Source organism: Halyomorpha halys, unplaced genomic scaffold (genome assembly GCF_000696795.3).
Source record: "Halyomorpha halys isolate HHAL.00 unplaced genomic scaffold, Hhal_1.1 Scaffold306.1, whole genome shotgun sequence".
Lineage (NCBI taxonomy): Eukaryota > Metazoa > Arthropoda > Insecta > Hemiptera > Pentatomidae > Halyomorpha > Halyomorpha halys.
The window spans coordinates 384,756-401,764 of NW_027106917.1; the positions used below are offsets into that span (position 1 = coordinate 384,756).

Consider the following 17,009-nt stretch of genomic DNA (forward strand, 5'->3'; position numbering starts at 1 on the left):
TTCCATTAAAATATTAAAGATTTATTATTTTGATATAAAAATATTTATTAACATTCCGACAATATAAAAAAATAAAATAAATAAATAACAATAATGGATTATGTATTACAAAGGATAATATTAAACTATGATGATCAATAAATAATGAATTACAACTGCTTTATAACCAGTGAACAAATTTTGCAAAATTTTTGTTATTTTATTTATAGGATCAGATGTTTAGGAGAACTTTCAGAATTCTAATACTGAACATGAACATTAGAATTTTGCTAAAACTAAGATAATTCATAAAAGAAATTACAAGATTTTAATATGTAAGAAACAAGGATATTTAATAAATAGCAAATTAATACAACATATGATTTTGTATGATATAATATGAACAATATTGACTACTGGAAAATAGATTTTATTTTTTAAAAAATCTACCAAACATTAAAGTTCTATTTAATATAATATAAAATGAGTCATGGTACAGGCATCAAAGTCTATTCTGAAGAACTTTTTTGCTAACTTTTCTGCCAAAAATTAAAAAAAAAAAATCTTTTTCTATTTACATATGAACAAATAAATATTCTGACAATAAATAAGTCCTTGAAACCATATTCATAATGAGTATTTGCTTTAACTAAGAAACAGAATTTTTTCAAGTTCCTTTTTATCCGTATTTGCAATCCAATGGTTAATAACTTCTTCCAAATAGAGTATATTTCTTCGGCTTATTAGTACATTTAGGATTGATACATTTGTCTTCATCAGAAATACCAGGATTCGGTTGCTCGAGAGGAATACAAAGACTTTTGGCTCCCATAGACGGAGCATTCGTATCGATGTCTTTATCCGCTCTTGTGCTTCCTTCTTTTATTTCATCTTCACATTTAATTTCACCACAAAATGGAGACAATAGAAGACATTTGTTGTCTAATGATTGGCAAAATTCGTTCCAATTTTTGCATAGTACTATTTTATCATTGAATTCTTTAGTGGCTTTTTGTAAGAGGCTGTCTTGAATATTGGTTAGAAGAGCTTTGATAGAATTCACCATGCCTGACATTGATATTGTCGCTTTGGCACCATTATCCCTACGCACTGCGACAATTTGGTTTGACTGTAAATCCTTAGGGCCAACTTCGACACGAATTGGGACACCTTTAAGTTCCCAATGATTGAATTTCCACCCTGGAGAATAGTTATCCCTGTAATCCCCTTCTACTTTGACACCTGCTTCTTTCAGTTCTACCTCAACGTTACGGCATGTTTTTAAAAGTTTCTCTTTTTCACTTTCAGACAGGGTGGCAGTTATACCACAAGGCACGATGACAACTTGAACAGAAGCTACTCGGGGAGGCAATACCAATCCTTTGTCATCACCATGTACCATAATCATCACTCCAATAGTCCTTGTAGTGAAACCCCATGAATTCTGAAATACGTACTTTTTCTCTTGTGTTTCTGGGTCTTCATAAATAATCTCGAACATTTTGGAAAAATTTTGTCCAAGATGATGGGAAGTAGCTCCTTGGATTGCCCTACCGCTGGCAGAAATATACGCTTCAACAGTGAGAGTGTATTCACCTCCTGCGAACTTCTCTTTTGCCGTTTTTACTCCTTTCATTACAGGTATAGCAAGCAGTTCAGTGTAAATTCTAGCATATAAATCGAGAATGTGCCTAACTTCTTTTTCAGCTTCACTCTTATCAGCGTAAGCTGTATGACCTTCTTGCCATAGAAACTCCCTCGTCCTCAAGAAGGGCTGAGGGTGTTTGAACTCCCATCTAACAACATTATTCCACTGATTAAGCTTGATAGGTAAATCTCTGTAGGACTGAATCCACTTGGCGTACGCAGGATACATAACAGTTTCACTTGTTGGACGAATGGCGATATGCTCTGCTAAGTCGCTATCTCCCGACTTGGTTACCCAAGCTACTTCCGGGGCAAAATCTTCTATATGGTCTTTTTCTTTTTCTAATACAGACCGTGAAACAAAAATGGGAAAATAACAATTCTTTACGCCTAATTTCTTGATTTCATTATCAAAGAACTCCTTAAGTGCTTCCCAAATTGCAAACGACCAAGGTCTTAGAATATAACAACCACTAACATCATAATATTCTATAAGCTCTCCTTTTGTAATAACTTGGGAATACCATTCGGGCAGATTGTCTTGTTTTGAAAATTCAATCCCAAGGCGCGTTATTTTTTTTACAGAACTCTCCTTCTCCTTTTCAACAGGAGAACTCTCCTTTTTCTTAGAACCCTTTTGCACATTGGTCGGTTCAGCTTTTTCTTTCTTAGGTTTGCTGCTTTTTTTGTTCTGTCCTTGATTTTCTGAAATAAATTCCTTGCCAGTCAGATTTTTATAATCAGCCTTCAAATTGAGAAGTTTTTGAACAGCTTCATTGATAGCCTCTTTTGTACCTCCAGATGTTTTCAGATTTCGAACTAAATCTCCCTGAGTTTTTATATGTGATTCTATTGTACTGGTGTCTGTTTGTGATTTGGGTTCATTACTTATGTTCGCAGACTTTCCACTATCAGCTGTTTTATTCTCTAAGTCTTTTATTGTATCTGGGGTCCATTCTTTACCAGATAATGTTTTATATTCATTTTTAAGTTCTAATAAAGATTTTACTTCTGTTTCAATAATATTTTTGGATGCTTTGTCTGATTTTAATTTTCTTATTTTGTCTCCTTGTTCTTTAATTTTAATCAGCACTCCTGTAACACTGGAAGAATTGGGATTGGAGTCACCACTTGCCTTCGGTGCAGGAGTCCATTCTTTTCCTACCAATGTTTTATATTCGGCTTTGAGCGAGAGCAATTCTTTAACATGGTCAGCGATTATTGCTTTGTCCGCTTTTTCACTTTTCAAACTTCGAATTTTATCACCAAGTGTGGATATTTTGCTATTCAAATCTTCTTGTTTTGAGTCAGTTGAACTTTCCTTTGGAACACTACTGTTAGAAAATTTTTTTATATCAATATCAGGCTTCCAATCGACACCAGTAAGCGACTTAAAAGTACCTTTTAGTTTTAACAATTTGGAGACTTCTTCATCGACTAATGATTTTTCAACTTTTTGCTGTTTCAAATTTCTTATTTTGTTACCTTGTTCAACAATATTATTATGCACTGATAGTGGATCTTCGGCAACTGTTGATTTCACAGAATCATTAGGCTCATTTTTTACAATATTAGACTCATTTTTAGTTAATTCTAAATCAGGTTTCCAAGCTTGACCAGTCAATGTTTTAAATTCTTCTTTCAGTTGTAACAATTTTTTAACTTGTTCATCAATAATCTTTTTCTCAGCCTTTCCTTGCTTTAAGTTTCTAACTTTATTTCCTTGTTCTAATATTTCTTGGTTAAGTACAACCTTATCCCTGGCCTCAGATTTTATAATAGGTTTTTCCTCTTTAGATTTCAAAGAAGTTGGAATAACCGTAGGCATTTCTTTCGTGTGACCATCAGGTATAAAGAACAAAACAATGGGCATTTCTCTTCCAGTATGAATACTTGGTTCAGAATAGGGTACATCGCAAATAAAAAATCCTTTCCTCTGTAGTTGAATAATTTCAGATTTTTTTACATTAGCTAGCTCTGGATCTCCGATCATTTTTACTTCGGTTTTAGTATTATGGCTAATATATTTTTTAAAATCTTCATCTTTTCCCAATACCGGTTTGCTGATCAAGAAATCATAATACACACAGATGCATTCAACACACTTTGCGCGAGGAGTATCTGCTAACCAAGTTAATTTCAAAGTCTTCTTGTAATTTTTGTCTTCAAAGTTAGGAGTAGCCAATATTTTTTCAATTTTATCATTCTTTTTTATTATTGTTTTGATAGTCACGTTCCCCCAGTTGATTAAAGTAATATTCTCACCTTCTTTTACAAGGATCGCATCAGCTTCATCAATCCATACTTTAGGAGCAAGCCAGACAGTTTTCTCTCCAACATCGGGATTTTTGGGATGCTTCGCTGCTTTAACATCTTGCTCAGAAATACCTTCAATAATAACGGGTACCTTATGAACAGCGTCAACTGCTGTATATCTCGGTGCAATAGGGTCTATAACCTTCTTATTAATAGCCCAAATTTTGTCCCATTCCATAACCACTACTGATCTAGAAGATCCCTGAGCTGTTATAAATTGTTTGAGGCCTTCAACAGTCATTCCCCTTCGAAGCACACCCCTTACAGTTGGCATCCTCGGATCATCCCAGCCATCTACATGTCCATTTTCGACAAACCATGTTAATTTTCTCTTAGAAAGTACAGTATTAGTCATATTCAACCTAGAATATTCCCAAATATATGGTTTTCTCAAACCTAAAGCATCTATAAACCAAAAGAACTGCTCATCTCTGTCATGATACTCCATTGTTCTCAAAGAATGAGTAACACCCTCGATACTATCGACAATAGGGCAGGCAAAATCATAAGTAGGATAAACTTTATATTTTGAACCAGTTTTCGGATGAGGTTCATTCTTACATCTATAAATAGTGGGATCCCTCATACAGCCATTCAAGGATTGCATATCAATTTTGGCTCTAACACAGCATTTTTGGCCCTTTTCCGTACCAGCTTTCATTTCTGACCACATGGCCATATTTTTATCAACTGTATTATTCCTGTTTTTAGAATCTAATTTCTGTTCCCTCTCTTGTTTCATAATTTCTGGATCTGTATCATCAACATAAGCTCTACCATTTTTTAAAAGATATTCACACTTTTCAAGAATTAAATCAAAGTGGTCTGAAGTATGAGAAAAAATATCGTAATCCACTTTTAATAATTGTAAATCTTCAAGAATAACCTTTTCGAAATCGACTTTTTCTTTAGCAGGATTGGTATCATCAAACCTCATAATGAGCTTACCTTTAAAGGCATCTCTGTAATACTGATTCAGTAAGGCTGCTTTAGCATGCCCTATGTGTAAATAACCACTGGCTTCAGGAGGGAATCTAACTATCACTTTTCCAGTTTCAGCTCCAGGCAATTCAACAAACTTACCCTCTTCTTTTCTAGATGAAAACACACCATCTTCCTTTTTTTCTAAAAGAGTTGCTTCAGCTGGAAGCGAATTCATTGCGCTCTTGACGCATGGTAAATTTCCAATAAGTGAAAACCAGCGGTAAACATTTTTTGGGACCTTTCCATCATCTACCAAACCATTCCAACTTTTGTTAGTAACCAGTTTAGACCAGACAGATACATCTGCAGCAGTCAACATATTACCAACCAGGTAAGTGACAGAAGAAAGAGTCGTATCCAGATAATTTATACATTCCATGTATTTCTTATCACAAGACAATGGACCTAAAGAAAACGTTATCCAACTGTCAACCTCACATTTCTGAAGTGGTGTAGAGCCATAAACCTGTTTTTCGGTACCTTTATTGCAGAAGTAGCGAAATACAAATGGTTCTGAAGAAAATACTTTACCATTTTCAATAGACAACTTTGTTTCTTCACACCACTCAATAGGTACTTCTAGATCTAAGTACTTAATAAGTATTAAAGGTGCTAGAGGTACCTTTTTAGAATTTGCTTTTAGCTTCATATTTACTTTTCAGCGTTTACTATTACGTGTTATCGACTTTCACTACTTAAGCCAACTTTTATCAATAGCCACAAATGAGACAACAACGTCACGTTTCCAATCTGGAATACTGTTGTAACCTTCCCTTTACTATACTAACAGTTTAGCATTTATTTTATCTGTCAATGAATTGTTATAATTATAAAATAATATTAAAACAATAAGGCGATAATTAAATTACTAAGCATGATGAGATCTGTAAAGAATTTAGCATTAACTTTTATTATAAATTATATAATAGGAGGGGGGGCGCAACACTTACATTAGCAAAAGTTTTTAATATCAATATATTATTATGAGAACTCATTTAGTACTATCTCATTTCTTAGTTCCATAAATATATTGAAATAGGAAAATTAATTGAAAAAATAATGCGTATTTGTTGTACAGGTTCCATCACCATAGGTCTGAGTCCAAGATCTATTTCTGACGGTTCGGAACTGTACGAAGCATGCGCAGTACAGGTTTTGAGGGGCAAAACCCCGTACTACGCATGCTCTGGACAGTCAGAAGTGGTTGTTGGAACAGACCTCACACGACGTCATCTTCACTTTTTTTCACCTTTACAGACAAAGTTTATCTTAGAAAGGTCTTTAATTTTGTTTGAAAACACCAAAAAAGACTACAGTGAAATTTAATAAAAGGCTATTTCCCGATTTTCATCCTTTACATTTGAATCCATAGATTGTCATTGCTGCTGTTTCTGTTAACTTAAATATAAGTTGATATCAATAATATAAATACCAACATACACTGTGCATTCAGTAAACAAATAAAATATTTTTATTTAAATAATTTGTTGTTAAATTTATTTTCTAATTTAGGATGAATATGAAGGAAATCCTGAACTAATTGTAATGATAAATACAAATATTTAATAATTACCTTTTGTGATTGAAATGGCTTGTAGGACACTGAATTGTTAAAAAAATTGAGACTCTGGCTCCAGTTAGAAATGAAACTTCTTGGATTCTAGAAATTTTGATGATTTTATCATTCAAGAAATGCAATTTGATTGAGAGAAATATCTCTTAATTAAATTAAATATTTCTTTTATTTATCAATTTCCAATAATCCAAATTCCTTTTAGAAAAAAATTACTCGTTCATAAGAGCTGAGGTGTGATAAAAATAATTTAGATTGTAAAATTTCTAAATTATAAGAAAATACTGAAAAATAAAAGTGGACCAATGATACTTTTTGAAAAATCAGTGAATACGTGATTATATGAATATATTCATTTCAATACATGATTTACCATTCATTCTTATGATAAATGATTTTCAAAAAATTAATATAACTTTATTAACAAATGGTTAGTTTTAAAGCCAAATTCTGTTACATTAGGACCCTACTTAACTGGAAGAAAAAAAGCAAAATAAATAAATAAAGTTCTGAGATAACACTAAGTTCGGTAACATAAAACAAAATAACTGACTTTATTCTCACAATTAAATACTTGAGGAGTAATTACACACTTAAATCAAATAAGGTATCTAAAGAATTGTTTTAAATTGGTCCATTGAATTAAACTTTATCATATATTAATGTACATATCACCCATTCATTAAATTTTGTACTGCATTTCAAATTTTGTCTGATATATGCGTTAAATTAAATTAAGCAAGGATCTATTATATAACTGACTTTTTTTCCACATATTTAATTCTTGTTTGGTAGAATAAGTAGTTTTAAAAACAAAATGATACATGTATTATAATAATTGTTTCAATTTTTTTTTAATAAATTTAAAAGTAAACTTATAAGTGTATAATCAGTAAACCTAGGTTTTATTAATGAAACTTAGGAATAAAATAATATTTTTTAATATTGAGAATTCCCAAAACTTTGTATAGATTTCAAATAATCTTAAGGAATATCTAAGCTTTAAAATGAGTTTATTGGAATGATAAAGCTTTAAAAAAATTATAACAAGTTAGTTTTTAGTAAACTCAGTTGCTTGTAATGATTTAATGGAAGGAGGTGGTAGAACTTTCATGTAAAATGCATTAGTGAAAATATAGATGTTTCAAATATTTGTATAAAATATTATAAAAGTAAAAGTAATGATTTGAAGACAACTGTATAATTAAATTAATTAATTTTTTGTTATATTAAAAATTGTAAATTTTAAATAAAAAAAATGAAGTAGGGGCATATTCTTGACATCAAATTTAATCACTTAATTTTGAATTTATATTTTGTAGTAGTTCATCCTGTTAGTGCTTGTTAATGTTTTTGAAATAACATGTAAATTTAAGATTAAATATGTAAATATTTACACATGTGTTTAAATATTCTCTATTATACTGGGTACCTAATACCTTTCATTAATTTGGAAGTACCTGGTTGTATCATATGAAATATCAATTTTAAGGTTGATATAGATAAGATAGTGAAATAACAGTTTATTTATTACTTAATGATTTATCCATTTTTATTGATGATTAATTATACTTCAAATGGTATTATAACATACCTGAATTAAGTAAAGTAAAGAATGTACAAAAACAAATTCAATAAAAATAAAAAGTTGAACAGAAAGAGGAGAAAATAAATCAAAATATAATAAGACTATACAGAGATATTTTAGTGTTTTTAAAAATAATTTAATTTCCTATATTTTTATTTTTAATTTATCCTTCTGGGCCCTGTTTCATACTGAAGATAATATCATTAGTAAATTAATACAAGTGTAAAAATTACAAAGTACATGCACTAATATTTTTTTTTTATAATGGGAACAGCTATAAGTGATATTATTCAAGTGAAAAAGTAAAATTCAGCATATGGTATTATTTTCATTCCGAGAAGGTTACATTTATATCCTTGGTAGAGCATGAAACTACTCAACAGTTAACACCTCTACTATTAAAAAAGAAACAAAAAAAATTAAAAAATTTAGTTTTCATCATATAGAGGTGTTATTTTGTTTCAAATTATTCCTGATATCATTAAAAATTAGATAATCAAATAATCTAACATTAGCTATATGTTGTCTGATTTTAAAAAAGTTTTTTTGAAGTGGAGAAAATATCGCAATCTCAAGACAAAAGAAGAATTTTTTTAATTTGGCTATGCATAGAGTAATTACTCGTAGGAAGTTAGCTTTGGCTAAGAAAGAACTCTTTTTATTTTATTTAATCCAAAATTTTATCTGCATGACTTTATACATTCCTAGTAAACTTTTGATTAGGAAGTAGTAAACTATCAAATGAATTTTGGATTATCCTATTTAAATCTGTAGGCGCCATCTAAAAATTACATTTGTATAATATAATAATAATAATATAAAAAAAATATAACATTTGTATTTCTAGTCATAAATGGCTGAAGTAAAAAAACATTAAATATAATTCTATAATTAAGTCTAATCAAAGAATATTATAGTAAATTAAAAATTTTAATATGAAAAAAAATTAAATTACGAGAAAAAATCGAGGAAATAAGCAATCACAAGTCAAGTAAGTCCACAATATGAAACAAAGACAATATTAACTATTTATTCCAACGGAAAATTCATTCAAAAATTTAGAACAGAAACATAAAATTTTAGTTGAACTAAATTCAGATTCCTTTTTTTTGTATCAAGCTTAATTTTATTTTGAATATTTAGATTTATAATTTGGGTTAAAGTTCTGTTAAAAGTATAATGTAAGTTCTGTGTTTTTATTCAACTATTCAAATCAACCCATACGGTCTTATTAACCCATATAGATACTTATTCTCAGTACTAAATCACTTTTTTGATCTTGGGTAATATTTAGCTCTCATTAAATTACTCTGATATGTAAAAAGATGTTGGCTTGTATTTCTCTTTGAATCCTTAAGTCAAAACAATTTGATAATGAATAGTCGGACTAGAAGGGAATTACCTCCATGGATAATCTAATTCTAATTATTTATTATTGAGATTTTTTATATGATTTAGTTACTATAATAATAATATACATATATGAATTCATCTATTTAATTGTAATATTTTATTACTTTTTTACCTAAGCTTTCCAACTAAAAAGACTAAAGTTTCTCATCTATTAAATTGGAATGAAAAACATTTTGTAAGTGGCAATACAAAGATGTTTTTCTAACATCTGTCTATATATTTATTATTGAAACAATTTTTAAATATGCTTACAGTTAAAAAAATATCCTAGATGTTGATTTCATGCTGTAAACAAGTTTTTTTCTTATACGTGAGTAAAATACACTCATCAATACCATTAATGTAGAATAAAGATACTATTCTAGGGTTAAACTATTCAATTATAACAACTACCTCTTAATTCTAAAACAAAAATTATCCATTGCTCAAAATACTTCTTTATCTTTTGATAACAAATATACATACTATATATCTACTCCTGGATATCATACTCCAGAGTAATTATTTTAATCTCAGATTATAGTTAAATTTAAGAAATCACATATTTGTACATTAATGGACATAGTTATTGGTGTCTTCAGGGTACCGCAGGTCAACTGATGAAGAATTTATCACTATGGGAGACATTACTTCATCGTTTTCTTCATTCACCTGAGTTAGCTCTTTCATATAGCTGTTTACCACCACGATAAAGTATGCTTCTAGTACTAAAAAAGGAAAAAAAAAAAATTTTACAGAAGTCTTAGATACAATAAATTAAAATATAATTATTAATTTGTATCTTATATATTTCCAATTATGTAGGAATCATTATATTAATGGCCTGAGTTTGAATTAATCAATATGTGAAACATGTATTTTCTCATGTTATATTCTAAACTCCTGTATCGGATAGATTATATTTTGTGAAATAAATCATGAGTGATATGTAGTTTCCATAACATTTTTTTATTAACATTTTAGAAAAGTTAAAAAATATTGTCAATTGATACTATTGCTCTAATAAAGAACTAAAAAGGCATTAAATGATCTTTCAAATCAGCCACTAGAATTGTTGGGGATATATAGCCAAAATCCCAGATTTCCAAATATGTGATTGAAAAGTTAAACATGTCCTGTCTTTGCTAATAACAGTCTAATTTCAATGGATGATTTTTTTTTTTTATTTGTTGCGGATTTCATCTGCAATCCAAAAACATCTGCAGTCAAACGAATATGATTTGATTTTTTTTTTTGTTTTTTTTGTGAATATAAAATCGTTTAAAGAAATTAATAATATTTTTTCCTTATTCTTCAGAAATAAATAAATTGATTGGTATATAATTACTGTGAAAAACCTGTATACTTTCAGAGCTATGATATTAAAATGTTTAATTTTGTTCGTAACTTTTTCCTACTGGAGAAATAGGGAATTTCAGTAGCTTTAAACCTTCCTATAGGAAACCAGGGAACATTTGGAAAAAAAAAGCATGTAAATCGGTCCAGTATTTCAAAAGTTTATCGTGGACAAAAATTCGAACAACTCACTTTTATATATATTGTAATATGCTCTTTTTTAGTAAATAGTATATTTTGATGTATAAATGGTTTTAATATGTTTTATTTTATGTATCATTTTAATATTCATTGCTTTGTTTATCCAAAAAGCAAACTAACCAAGTTTCATTGTTTATAATAACTTCGTGATACAAAAAAACAAGATGGCGGTATGTTGGCAAGGCCACATTGAGCAGAGTCAGATATCATAAAAACTATTTTAACTCATCCCCTCATAATTGAAAATATAGGAAATTAAAGGAAAAATAGAAATCAAGAAATAATGCTAATGAATAATATTCAGAAAGTAAATCATTTGGAAAAATCCCTAACTGTTGTGGGACAATGGATGTTAACATGTAACCTCAAGGCAGGTTTTGTTTGGTAAGGGAAGAGTCTCTTTGGTCTGGGGCTTCAAGGAGAGAGGATGTAGCTTCATCAATTTCTGTCCAGCATGAAGAAAGAAGCCATCTTGGACGCCAAACAATAGGAAGAAAAAAACATCAAGGATCTCAAAAGGAAGACCGTGAGCTTGGTTAGTTTGGTTATAACTAAATTTGAATTCATTGTAAAATAGATATTAATTAATTTAAGTTAATAGTAAAAGTGTTAGTGTTCTGATTGTCTAGTAACAACACGCCCTGAGATTAAGAGTCTCTCTCTCTCTCTTTTTATATAATAGATTAAGAGTCTTTCTTTTTATATAATAAAATTATATTATCCATTTAAGAGTAAAGTTCTTAATTTGAACCCAAGTTATCTTTTATATTTGAAGAAGTTTATAAAACTATTCAGATTCTTTTTATTTTAATTTTATATTTTTTAAAATTATTACAATATTAATTATTTTTCTCTATATATACTGGTACTGGTACTGGTATTTGGTGGTGGGAACAAGTCTGGCAAGTGGGCCTAGTGGTCCTTTTTGCCAATCCCTGGTGGTTACCTAAGTTGTTGCCGCGTACTAACCAAGGTGAGGGTTTCAAAATTCATTCCTTGGGACCACCGAAAAATGAATGTTAACTGCCCCAGATGGGAATCAAACCCACACCGTTCCAAACCAAGCGCACTGGGACCTGTGCCCCAACCCACATGGCCGTCATGTTCCTTTCTATATATATAAACTTAAAGTAGGTTTGTTTTTTAAAAATCTTTTTAGAAGATCTAGGTGTTGGCATTGGGGATATAGTGATCTTGGCTGAAATTATTATTTTGGACTCCCTGGGCATTATTCATCATCATCTGTATGGAAATTAGCTCCGAGGATATTTAATATTACTTATTAATTTTTTTTTAACCTATTTATTAATTTTTTAACTTATTTATCTATTTTTAACTTATTTATCTATTTTGTACACTTATTTATTACTTTTGTAACTTTATTACCATGACTATTATTTTATCATTAATTATTTCTGAATTTATATTTATTTACTACTTAGTTTTTTTTATTTCAATTTTTATGTGGGTATTTTGAAAATTTTCACAAAGACTTGATGATTCCATAAATTTAAATTAAATGTGTAGAATTCATTGCGTATTTATGTTCAGTCCCTGGAAAAGAATAATATGAGATAAAAATGAGGTGAATAGAGAGAATTAAAAATATGTGGTTAGAAAAAAAAACAAGAAGAAGGGAAGAAAAGGAAAAAAAATAAGATAAGTTCATAAAGGAACAAAAGAAGAAGGAAAAAACATTAAAAAATAACAAAAACAATACATTATGATATGTAATTATAATTAAATAAAAGAAAGTTTAAAAAATATTATATATAACTGTTAATCACTTATGTCAGTATTTATGTTTTGTTAATTATTAGTGTTAGTATTAATAATATATATCCTAGGACTGACTTCTTTATATTTGTAGCAACCCTCAGGATTTATGTATTACTTGTTCAATAAAGCATTTTTCTCTGTCTTGTTTTAAAAATTGATGAAATAAGATTATATAGATTTTATTATATATTATATTTAATTATACGTACAGAGGGAACAATTATCATTTGTGAAATAGTAAAATTCATTTGTACAAGGTAATAAATATATACTAATTTTTTAATTAATTTTTATTTTAAAAATAATTGTGCTATTATATTTATTGTTTATTATTACGTTGTTAAAAACTGTATAGAAGGTGAATCTGATCATGGAGGATGACTCTAAAACATTGGTGTTTTATAACAAAAAAAAAAATAAAGGAAAAAAATTGGAGTTTATGTCAATAAAAATATCTTTTTGACAAGTACACGTCAGTCAAAATTTATATTACAAAATTTCACATGAATTTACTCTTCTTGAGAAATAACAAATGAAAACATCTATATTTAATTAACATATTTTTTTTTCATAGTTACTGATCAAGTCTAGACCAGTTACTCTATATGATGAATATTTAACACTTAATTACAACTGTTATATTGAAAATATCTGTGCATTAAACAAAAAAGTGTTAATTATAAAAATAAACAGTGAAACCTCTCCTAACGGAAATACCTCTCAAATGAATATCCCACACTTGAGACTACATTAAAAAAATGAATTTACTCTTCTGAATAAACAATGATGAAATGTCAAAAAAATAATCATATTTAATAGTTTAAATTTTTATACAAAAACCTAGATAATAATTTTTTTAATTTATAAAACAATTGTCATCTTACAGATGCACCCGAAAACTGTTCAGGACAGCCGTTTTTTCTTAATAGTTAAACTTTATATGTTTACAATTTTTCTGAGTCAAAGCAAGAAGAGATATTTAAAATATGTCTCTCTTACTGCTATTTCTAATATATTTTATTTTTTGACATATATTAATATTTTTCACTACATAACCCTTGAGGTATGTGATATTTTTTGATAGAACCAAATCTCGACTTTACTTACCTCCAAGGGTAATCTCTTCAAAAAACAGATATACTACAGAATGATTCATTATGCCGTTGTAAAGTGCCATAAAATAAACAGTTACAAGAATTTGAGAAAAGATTATGTGAGTCATTTCTAGGAGTATCCATGAAAAAATTAAATCAAGATTTTTCTGAAAACAGAAAGAAATATTAATATTAGTCATAAAAAACATTAGTGTATGTACATATACATTTTTTACTTTTATGGTAAATAATCCTATATAGACTCCACACCTATGTAATGTTTCGGCCTTTTCTATTATTAATTTTGACATTTTCATATATTTGTTTAGATCAAAATTTTTTATTAGGTGTATGGTATTGACCTGGTACATAGGTACACCTCCTGCCGCCTTATTATGCTTTCATTTTACACACCTGACCCACGGTTACCTTATGGCCTGCGATTTTCCACCTGTTTGCCAGACATACTGTAAAACACATCTTAACTGATTGGCAAGCATACGACTCCCTCAAATCTTTGTATGAATTACCAGCAGATCTCCATTCAATTTTGCAGGATAACAAATAGACTGTGGATAAAATTATTGACTTTTTGAACCACTCAAAACTTTACCATAAAATTTAATAAAATTTCACAAGTTCCTAATTTTCAATAGTTATACATTTCAATTCGAAAATTAAGGCAATAAGGACTAATAAAAATTTCGGAAATTAAGGAAATAATATTCCTGAAGTGGTTGATTTCTTAAAATAATAATAATAAAAAAGATAATTTTTATGCTTTAAAGTTAAATTTAATCTTATACATAATAAAAATATAGTTAATTAATAAATTTAATAAGAGAACATCTTAAGATATACATAGATTACTTTTATTGATTCAACAAATTTAATTTTTAATTTTTTTTTATAAGTTTTTGACATCACTGTCTTTTTTAAGGATGATTTGGAAATTGTTGAAAAAATCTCGAGGAAATTTGTTTTATTAAGAGAATACTGTTGATATTGAGTTATAGTGACACCTGGTTGAAGATAAAACATTTTAATTAAGAAACAATTTTACATAAAAGTTTTCAATTTTGCAGTTACCATGTTCTACGATCGAACGCCTCAATTAAAGAGTGAAGATAGAAGCTAATTTGCTAAAATATTTAAAAGAATATAAAAATATATGTATTTATTATATAATGTATTTAAAGTTACTTGTTTACTTACTTTGAAAATTCCTATTACTAGTGAAACTGCAAAAACTACTTGAATTAAAAACACCATTTCGTTAAAGTAACTTGAAGTAAGAGCTGAAAAAAAAATAAAAGGAAATAATAAAATTATTTTATCATAAATAATTAACATAAATTAATAACTCTTATTTGGGAATTTCGAATTTGATGCTTCACTTACTGAGGTACACCAACCATTTATTATAAAACTTAATAGCAATTAATATCACTTTAATTTAAAAATAAAGAGAAAGATACAAACAGAATAATAAATTAAATTAATTAATAACAATAAGCTGAGCCTTTAATTAGCATTTCTCATAATTAAAAATAACCAAAAAAAGGCTGTTTTTTTAATGATATAAAATACAAAGAGACAAAAGATACACATTTTATTTAGAAGACAGGTATATGGATCTAATTTTGAGGTTTTGAGTTACATATTGTAATATGCTCTTTTTTAGTAAATAGTATATTTTGATGTATAGAGGTTTTTTGATATGTTTTATTTTATGTATCATTTTAATATTCATTTGTTTTGTTTATCCAAAAAGCAAGCTAACCAATTTTCATTGTCTATAATAACTTCGTGATTCAAAACAAAACCAAGATGGCGGTACGTATTCTTCAGTCAAGTCCGTTGAATCAAGGCCATGTTGAGCAGATTCAAATATCATAAAAACTATTTTAACTCTTCCCATCATAATTGAAAATACAGTAAATTAAAGGAAAAATAGAAATCAAGAAATAGTGCAAATGAATAATATCCAGAAAAGAAATCATTTGGAAAAATCCCTAACTGTTGAGCGACAATCGATGTTTACATGGAACTTCGAGGCAAGTTTTAGTTTTTGAGATTCATTTCGTTGTGTGGACGGGTAGGAGAAAGAATGTCTTCAGGATGAGGAGGTCCTCATCAATTTATGTCAAGAAGGAAGCCATTTTGGACGCTAGGACAGAACAATAAGAAAAAAGAAGACACCAAGGATAATCAAAGGAAGATTGTGAACTTGGTTAGTTTTGTATGCATAACAATAGATACATGTGTAAAATAGATTTTAATTAAATTAATTGTAATTATAGTAAGTGTCTGTATTCTGATTGTCTAGCAACAACACGCCCTGAGATTAAGAGTCTTTTTATATAATAAAATTCAATTATCCATTAAGTAGTAAAGTTCTTAACTTGAACCCAAGTTATCTCTTATATTTGAAATAAGTTTTATATAACTATCAAAATTCTTTTTATTTTATTTTAAATAATTTTTAAAATTATAACAATATAGAAATAACAATTTAAGATCTTATTCTGTAGGTAGTGACATGATTTTATACAAATAATTTGAGCTTATCTGTGTCTTTTATTCAAATTATAACTCATATATTTAGTTGCAATTCCCTGGAATCGGAAAATTCACCTAAAATTTGTAAAGCTATGGACAGTAAGTCAATTGAGAATTTTGAGTAATAACTGCCTGGAATTGTACAATGGGAATATTACTCATGTTGTAAATCCTGATGAAGTGTGTAAGTGCTATGAACGACTCGTCTCTAATGGTTTGAAGCACTTAATGCTCCAATATATAGGAAGATGGTCAGGGTTGTGGTCATAAGTGAAACAAAAATAGTTTACAACTATTTTATTTTCCAACGTTTCGCCCCACTTTGCAGGGCTTCATCAGGGCTAAAACCGTTACTTTCTCTACCGTTACTTCCTCCCCACTCCTGTGCGCTTCCGCTTTTATATTTCTGTCTGTTCAACTTATTCATTTGGACAGGTATGTTGTCCTATATGGCTCTCTGCTCATTTATTGTCATTTTATTTCATTATTATTATTTATTTTTATTTTTATTATTCTTTCATGACGTTTATTTTATCTC

The 17,009-nt window shown here is 28.7% G+C and overlaps 2 protein-coding genes across 2 annotated transcripts in view; both read right to left on the bottom strand.

The window, feature by feature from the left end:
* Positions 1 to 22: 22 nt before the first annotated feature.
* Positions 23 to 5,689, bottom strand: GluProRS (Glutamyl-prolyl-tRNA synthetase). The gene has a single exon (XM_014421176.3). It carries the CDS (start codon positions 5,573 to 5,575, stop codon positions 683 to 685), a length of 4,893 nt encoding a protein of 1,630 aa, XP_014276662.1. The 5' UTR covers positions 5,576 to 5,689; the 3' UTR covers positions 23 to 682.
* Positions 5,690 to 8,010: 2,321 nt separating this feature from the next.
* Positions 8,011 to 17,009, bottom strand: part of LOC106681063 (uncharacterized) — a 20,066-nt gene continuing 11,067 nt past the window's right edge. Inside the window, exons 5-7 of the mRNA XM_014421194.2 lie at positions 15,125 to 15,207; positions 13,923 to 14,076; positions 8,011 to 10,207 (exon numbers count right to left, since the gene is read on the bottom strand). Coding sequence (XP_014276680.1) covers positions 10,053 to 10,207; positions 13,923 to 14,076; positions 15,125 to 15,207 — 392 coding nt within the window. The 3' untranslated portion in view covers positions 8,011 to 10,052. The remainder of the gene's footprint in view (positions 10,208 to 13,922; positions 14,077 to 15,124; positions 15,208 to 17,009) is intronic.